The 8,734-nt window shown below is 46.5% G+C and overlaps 1 protein-coding gene across 2 annotated transcripts in view; it reads left to right on the top strand.

The window, feature by feature from the left end:
• Positions 1-8,734, top strand: part of faim2a (Fas apoptotic inhibitory molecule 2a) — a 151,462-nt gene extending 142,728 nt beyond the window's left edge. Inside the window, exons 9-12 of one of the 2 annotated variants that reach the window (XM_041190371.1) lie at positions 1,533-1,620; positions 2,502-2,597; positions 5,902-5,955; positions 8,540-8,734. In XM_041190371.1, the coding sequence (XP_041046305.1) occupies positions 1,533-1,620; positions 2,502-2,597; positions 5,902-5,955; positions 8,540-8,686 (385 nt within the window). In that variant the 3' untranslated portion in view covers positions 8,687-8,734. The remainder of the gene's footprint in view (positions 1-1,532; positions 1,621-2,501; positions 2,598-5,901; positions 5,956-8,539) is intronic. The other variant, XM_041190372.1, reaches the window with a different exon arrangement.

Genomic DNA, 8,734 nt, shown 5'->3' on the forward strand with positions numbered 1-8,734 from the left:
CCCGACACTCACACACACACACACACAAACACCCAGACACTCACTCACACACACACACCCCGACATTCACACACACACACACCCCGACACTCGCACACACACACCCCGACACTCACACACACACACACACACACACACACACACACACACCCCGACACTCACACACACACACACACCCCGACACTCTCACACACACACACACACCCCGACACTCACGCACACACACACATCCCGACACTCACACACACACACCCCCTCCCGACACTCACACACACACACACCCCGACACTCACACACACACACCCCGACACACACACACCCCGACACTCACACACACACACACACACACACACACACACACCCCGACACTCACACACACCCCGACACACACACACCACAACCTGACATACACACACAACCCGACACACGCACACACAACCCGACACACACACACACCCCGACACACACACACACACACATACAAACCCCGACACTCACACACACACACACCCCGACACTCACACACACACACACACACACACACCCTGACACTCACACACACACACACACACACACACACAGACCCTGACACACACACACACACACACACACACACACAGACCCTGACACACACACACACACACACAGACCCTGACACACACACACACACACACACACACACACACACACACACACACACTCCCCGACACTCTCACACACACACACACACACACACACACACACCCCGACACTCACACACCCTGACACTCACACACCTACACACACACCCACACACACACCCACACACACACACACACACACACACACACACACCCCCCGACACTCTCACACCCACACACACACCCACACACACACACACACACACACACACAGACATTCTCTTAAGGAGTGATCTAATTAAGGTCTTTAAGATAATGAAAGAAATTAATAAAGTAGACAAAGAGAAAATATTGTAGGATGAGACCAGAACCAGTGGATATAATCTTAAAATTCGAGTTAGGCTGTTCAGAGGTGATGTCAAGAAGCACTTCTTCACACAAAGAGGAGTGGAAATCTGGAACACTCCCCCCCACCCCCCAAAAACCTGTTGAGGCCGGAGGTCAATTGGAAATTTCATAGTGAGATTGATGGATCTTTAGTTAAAGGGGTTACAGGTTACAGAAACAAGGCTGTCAGTGCAGTTAAGGTTCAGGAGGTGAACCATGATCCAATTGAATGTCGGAACAGGCTCAAATGTCCTCCTGTTCCTAGCCCAGTGTGGATTGGGAACTGAACATAAGGAACTTTGTGCTTTGTAGCACCGATTGTCAAGGTGCTTTGCACAGTGAGTCATTGGGGGAGACCCATAAAGAGCAGGTTTCATCTCTCCACAATTCAAGGCACTGGTTAGTAGGTTGGGGACAGGGAGACTGATTTTGATTACAGTGAATGTAGTATTTAATTCAGTATATATATATTTTTAATCCTTGACTGCCTTTACTAGCGAGTGTTCACTCATCTGTTCATCCTAGTTACCATGACACAAAAAGTGTGATGATCTGCATTGGGATCACTGCCTTGGTCTGTCTCGCAGTCAGCATCTTTTCCTTCCAGACAAAGGTACGGTGAACTTATTCCTGGCAGGTTCGCTTCACTGCCAAGGTTGCGTTTATTGCTCATCCCAAGTTGCCTTGAGCTAAGGGTCTCCTGAGGGAGGCAACAGTCAGTTCACAAGAGTACCGAGGGTAGCACAGGAGGATCTGAGAATCAGAGAATGAGTACTGAGGGAATGTTGCACTGTTAGAGGATCAGTTCTGAGGAAGCACTGCACTGTGCATGAGATGTGAAACCAAGGCCCCATCTACCCTTGAAGATTTCATCCTCCCACTGTCTTGTTCAACGCTCCTCCCTCAACCGATATTACCAGAACTGATGAACTGCCCAGTAAAAGTAACATACTGTGGATGCTGGAAATAAAGAAGTCATACTGAGCTCGAAACGTTAACTCTGTTTCTCTCTCCACTGATGCTCCCAGACCTGCCAGGTTTTTCTGGCACTTTTTCATTTTTATTTCAACTGGTATGGACCTGATTGGCCAAGGGCCTCGTTCCATGCTGTAAAATTCTGACTCTGTGAACTGTCCATTTTGCTTGATGCGCTGTGTGTGGGATCTTGCTGTACAAAAATGGCCTCTGAGCTTACCTGCAGAGCGACAGTAACTGCGCTTTGAAGTTACAGAACCTAGGAGGGGCTAATGGGAGAGGTTGGTGGACAGGAACGGAGATGATTTGCTGGGCAAGAAATGAGAGGGATCAGTGCGATTGACCAGTGAGCAGGGAGGGCAAGGGGTCAGGGAGAGGGAGTGAGAAGGGGAAGGGTCGTGGGAGTCAGCAAACCATGTCTGGTTTTAACTATCCCCTCCCTTTGCCTTCTGGGGCTTATTGCAGTTTTGGCCATTAGTTGGGGAAATTCCTCTTGTTAACTGATGCTTCTTGTTACAGTTTGACTTTACCTCTTGCCATGGACTGATGTTTGGATTAATGATGGTGTTGTTTATCACTGGGCTGATCATGGTCTTCACTGTTCCATTCGGATATGTAAGTAATAAAACCTCAACATCTTCCAGCTCCCCGGATGTGAATATGGCAGGGAGGTGGGCAGGATAAATCAATGATAATGAAATGCTGTTTCCACCACTTGGTACATAGTGAACAGACTCTGAATTATAGAAGTTAGAAATATTTATCTACACAGAATATTCTTAGAACATTAAATGCTTTACTTATATTCATTCTCAGGGTGGAGTGGGGCATCGCTGGCAAGACCAGCATTTATTGCCCATCCTTAGTTGCCCCGAGAAGATGATGGTGGGTCATCCTCTTGAACCACGGGTAGTGATTTGAGGTGAGAGTGACTGCCCTTACATTAAAGCTGCATTGACTGAGTGCGGCATCAAGGAGCCCCAGCAAAACTGGAGTCAATGGGAATCGGGGGGAAAACTCTCCGCTGGTTGGAGTCATACCCAGCACAAAGGGAGATGGTTGTGGTTATTGGAGTTCGATCATCTCAGCTCCAGGACATCACTGCAGGAGTACCTCAGGGTAGTGTCCTCGGCCCAACCATCTTCAGCTGCTTCATCAATGACCTTCCTTCCATCATAAGGTCAGAAGTTGGGATGTTCGCTGATGATTGCACAATGTTCAGCACCATTCGCGACTCCTCAGATACTGGCAATATCCAGGCTTGGGCTGACAAGTGGCAAGTAACATTCGCGCCATACAAGTGCCAGGCAATGACAATCTCCAACAAGAGAGAGTCAAACCGTCACCCCTTGTCATTCAATGGCATTACCATCACTGAATCCCCCAATATCAACATCCTGGGGGTTACCATTGACCAGAAACTGAACTGGACTAGCCATATAAATACTGTGGCTACAAGAGCAGGTCAGAGGCTAGGAATCCTGTGGCGAGTAACTCACCTCCTGACTCCCCAAAGCCTGTCCACCATCTACAAGGCACAAGTCAGGAGTGTGATGGAATACTCCCCACTTGCTAGGATGAGTGCAGCTCCCACAACATTCAAGAAGCTTGACACCGTCCAGGACAAAGCAGCCCACTTGACTGACACCACATCCACAAACATTCACTCCCTCCACCACTGACGTACAGTAACAGCAGTGTGTACCATGTACAAGATGCACTGCAGAAACTCACTAAAGCTTCTTAGACAGCCCCTTCCAAACCCACGACCACTACCATCTAGAAGGACAAGGGCAGCAGATAGATGGGAACACCACCACCTGGAAGTTCCCCTCCAAGTCACTCACCATCCTGACTTGGAAATATATCGCCGTTCCTTCACTGTCGCTGGATCAAAATCCTGGAACTCCTTCGCTAACAGCACTGTGGGTGTACCTACACCACATGGACTGCAACAGTTCAAGAAGGCAGCTCACCACCACCTTCTCAAGGACTCTTAAGGATGGGTAATAAATGCTGGCCCAGCCAGCGAAGCCTACATCCCGTGAATAAATAAAAAGAAATACAACGTGGCTACTGGAGATGGTGGAGGTTTGGGACTGCTCCTGAGCAACACTGGTATTCGAGCGTAAGAATAGTCTTCATACCCCAGATGAACTGAGATTGATGGGTTTTTGTTGACCAATTAGTTTCAATGGATATGGATGTAAAATGGACAGAATGAGCTCTATCTTCACTTTCACTCGTAATTTAAATGCACATTCCCCAGAAACAACACAGCCATTCATCTTTAAATATCATAGGTTAATTATCCTAGAATCAGCAGAGAGAGAGGCCATATGGCCCATTGTACCTGTTCCAGCTCTTTGAAAGAGCTGTCCATTGAGTCCCACTGCTCCGCTCATTCCCCACAGCCCTGGGAACTCCCCCACCTTCAATACTGAAAGTTATTATTCAATCTGCTTCCACCATCCTTCCAGGCAGCGTATTCTAGATCACAACAACTCACTGTGAAAAAATAATTAAAAATTCTCCTCCCCTCCCCCTGCCTGGCCAGAATAAACCAGGACAAGCTTCAGAGTGATTTTTTTTTTTACTTGTTCACAGGGTGTGGACATCGCTGGCTAGACCAGCATTTATTGCCCATCCCTAATTGGCCCTTGTTCAGAGGGCAGTCAAGAGTCAACCACATTGCTGTGGGTCTGGAGTCACACGTAGGGCAGACCAGATAAGGACGGCAGATCCCCTAATGGGCGTTAGTGAACCAGATGGGTTTTCATGACAAAAGCAAAATATGGCGGATGCTGAAATATTTCAGCAGGTCTGACAGCATCTCTGGAGCAAGAAACAGAGTTAACCTTCCAAGTCCCTGCTGAGTTTATCCAGCATTTTCTGTTTAGGTTTTTATGACAATCGGAAATGGTTTCATGGTCATTATTAGACTTTTAATTCCAGATGTTTAATTGGATTGAAATTCCATCATCTCCCATTCAAACCCAGGTCCCCAGAGCATTACCCATTGGGGTCTGGATTGACGGTTCAGTGACAATACCATTATGCCACCATCTCCCCAAGGTGTTACCTGCATTGAGAGCAGGTGATGCTCATTGATGCCTGTACTTGAGCTGGGTTTTTTTCTCCAGTAGAGGGGACTGTTTCTGGAGAAGGAGAGGGGATTCAGAAGAGAACAGTGGAAACTGGTATTTATACTGACCTATAGTTTAACAGTAAAACAGTTGTGATTCACACAATGTCTTCTGCTGCCTGATTCGGTAAATAGGGGACATGATAGCACTTCTCTGGTTCTTTTACCAATTATCTTAAATCTGCCCTCTGGTTACCGACCCTGGAAATAGTATCTTTGTGAGTTTGAACATCTCCATTAAATCCCCCCGTGAACCTCCCGCTCTAAGGAAAACATTCCCAGCTTCTCCAGTCTCTCCAGGTAACTGAAGTCCCTCATCCATGCTACCATTCAAATAAATCTCCTCCACACCCCTTCCAAAGTCTTGACATCCTTTCCTAATTGTGGTGCCAGAATTGGACTCAATACTCAAGTTGTGGCACCAAAATCAGAATTAATGTGGAGACCTGTTTAAAGAACAGAAACGTGGTTTTAAATCTGTCTTCTCTGGTTGCCAATCGCACTGTCAGTGGACCAGTTTTCCTTAGTTATTCTTTGAAAGCCATTCATGAGTGAGTATAACCACATACAGATCTAGCTGGGGCCTGACCAAGGTTTTTTACAGGAAGGATAAGTGAATTTATTTGGGTAACTGGTTTTCATTGGTTGCGCATTGGTGATCTGGTCCCTTTCTGAAGCTTGATGACTCCTCCTAGGGATAGGAGCATTATGAGTAAGGAGTTTATACAGTAAAGAACAGGACAGCACCAACTGCTAACTCTGCTTTCATTTCAGCTCCCCTGGTTACAGACATTTTATGCAGGACTTGGAGCCATTGTCTTCACTATGGTAAATAAATTACAACATTCTTATACGTGCCTGCAGCAAACAGAAGAGGGGTTGAGCAGCTAAGATGATTAATTGCAGTTTTCTCTAGTGTTGTGTTGTCTTGTTGCTGGGGATTGGGTGGGTTACACACCCAGGTTACAGTCCCAGTATTGTGCACTCATTTCTTGGACATGGATGAGGGGAGAATGGAAAGCCAAGCAGTCCTGAGGCTGGAGATGGGAATATACAAAATGCTAACTCGAAATGCGAGACAGTTTGTTTAGATGGAGTCTATTGTTTCAACCATTCGATGTAAAGATTGTCCACATTGCCAGTAAAGCTACAGTGATCGTGGATGCATTGTCTCGGGTATAACTAACTGAAATAAGTATAAGGGGGAAGAATGAATGAATGAATGTAAGTCTCGTGTTTTGTTGTCCATGTGTCACAAAACTTGTGATGGAACGCATTTTTAAAATCCTTTTAAAGGGCAGAGGCATGTAAAGAACCTATTTTTATTTTCCTTGCTTTAAAATTGGACCGTGGCTTTAAAAACCACCATTCCTGCAGTTGAAAGACATGTTCACTGGATCAGGATGAGGAATACTTACAATGTTGCTATCCTGGAACAGAGTGTGCCATAAAAGAACAGGATGGTTCCAGAAAGGAGTCCTGGACTAAGGGGAACTGCCTGACGACAGCAAGCTCCTGACCAGGTGACCAGGGTTTTGTGTGGTAACAGTGTAGGCAGTACAGCTCCTAGCCTGCAAAGAGGGAAGACCTCAAACCTCTCTCTCCTGTATTTGTGAGATTCCAGTAATTCTGCCATAGTAGCTAGCTGGCTATTCCTCACATCTCTGTAACCTGCTTTCTCTGAAAACCCCTGGAAAATCACCAGTTGAGACATTGAAAAGTCAGTTTTTCAACCAGTGAACCACAGACTGAAAGTGCTGGGAGAGCACCTCATGTCATCGACAACAAACTGAAAGGAATTTGGAAGACATCAGTCAAAATCAACCCATCAAATCCTGTACTCCAGATTGGTGCTATTGAGCTCTTTTATCCCACCCTTAAAATCCATATTTTGTGTGTCTTATCTGTGCATGTGTGTGTATAGGGATTTAAGAAGGGGTAGAGTTTAAGTTATAGTGTTAGAGGTTAGCAGTTCATGTTTCTTTTGCCACTGGTTAAAGACAATTTGTTCAATAAACAGTTATTTTCTTATTAAGTTTACAAACCTAGTGCTCGTATTCTGTTAACCTAAATAAGACCGTTTGGTAGAATTGGGGCAATCTGGTGGTTTGGTCAAACTTTTCACATTCGTCACGGCTCAGGGAACAGTGGGACTTGTTATTACAGCGCACTGTCCCCTACGAGCTGTGACACCAGGGTCAATACTGAGGGAGTGCTGCACTGTTGCGTGTCAGTGCTGAGGGAGTGCTGCACAGTTGCGTGTCAGTGCTGAGTGCTGCACTGTTGCATATCAGTGCTGAGGGAGTGCTGCACTGTTGCGTGTCAGTGCTGAGAGAGTGCTGCACTGTTGCGTGTCAGTGCTGAGGGAGTACTGCACTGTTGCGTGTCAGTGCTGAGGGAGTGCTGCACTGTTGCGTGTCAGTGCTGAGGGAGTGCTGCACTGTTGCATGTCAGTGCTGAGGGAGTGCTGCACTGTTGCGTGTCAGTGCTGAGGGAGTGCTGCACTGTTGCGTGTCAGTGCTGAGGGAGTGCTGCACTGTTGCGTGTCCGTGCTGAGGGAGTGCTGCACTGTTGCATGTCAGTGCTGAGGGAGTGCTGCACTGTTGCATGTCAGTACTGAGGGAGTGCTGCACTGTTGCGTGTCAGCACTGAGGGAGTGCTGCACTGTTGCGTGTCAGTACTGAGGGAGTGCTGCACTGTTGAAGGTTATATTTTTCAAGTGAGGCAATAAGCTCATCTGCCCTCAACTAAATGATCCAACTTCATCCCTCGAAGAAGTGCAGGAGACCCCTGGACCAATGTTTATCTCTCAATCAACATCACAAAATCAAAACCGATTAACCGCTCATTATCCTTTGTGGGATCTTGCTGTGTACAAATTAGCTGTTGCAATCCCGACCTTACAACAGTGACTGCACTTCAAAAGCATTTCTTTAATTGCAAAGTGATTTGGGATTTCCTGAGGTATGAAATGTACTTTAGACACACGAGGCTTTCTCTGTAAACTCTAATTCTGTAAATGGCGTGTAAAAGTTAATCTAGAACACTGCGGGTAGGACAGGTTCACACTCGTAAAATTGACTTTTAGACAGATATCGGGAGGTTCAATATATGTGGAGACATGTCAGTGCTTAGAGTGGGTATAATCCAAAACCCAGGAAAGCATTTGAGAAACAATTACAGACGCAGCAATGGGTTGTGGAGTGTGGTGGCACTGGGGAGTGGAGAGATTTTCTGGGTTAATTAAGCAAAGGTCTGCGCGATGGCCTCCTTTTTCAATAAGGGTTTTGTGACCTGGTGTGTGAGATTCATTAAGAGGCCTGTTTCCTGCTGGTGAAAGCTGTGAGATGTATTCCTGTTGTTCAGCTGCCATGTTGATTTTGGTCTTCATCTTCCTGTGTTCCTGTCACAGTTCCTGGCTTATGACACACAGCTTCTCCTGGGGAACAAGCGCTACTCCCTGAGCCCGGAAGAACATGTGTTTGGAGCACTCTGTCTCTACACAGACATCATCTACATCTTCATGTTCCTCCTCCAGCTGTTCGGGAGTCGGGATTGAGCAGCTCCAGGCTCCTTCCCAATGATTTTATATCTTGTCTTCAGCTGC

This window comes from Carcharodon carcharias, chromosome 6, assembly GCF_017639515.1.
Source record: "Carcharodon carcharias isolate sCarCar2 chromosome 6, sCarCar2.pri, whole genome shotgun sequence".
Lineage (NCBI taxonomy): Eukaryota > Metazoa > Chordata > Chondrichthyes > Lamniformes > Lamnidae > Carcharodon > Carcharodon carcharias.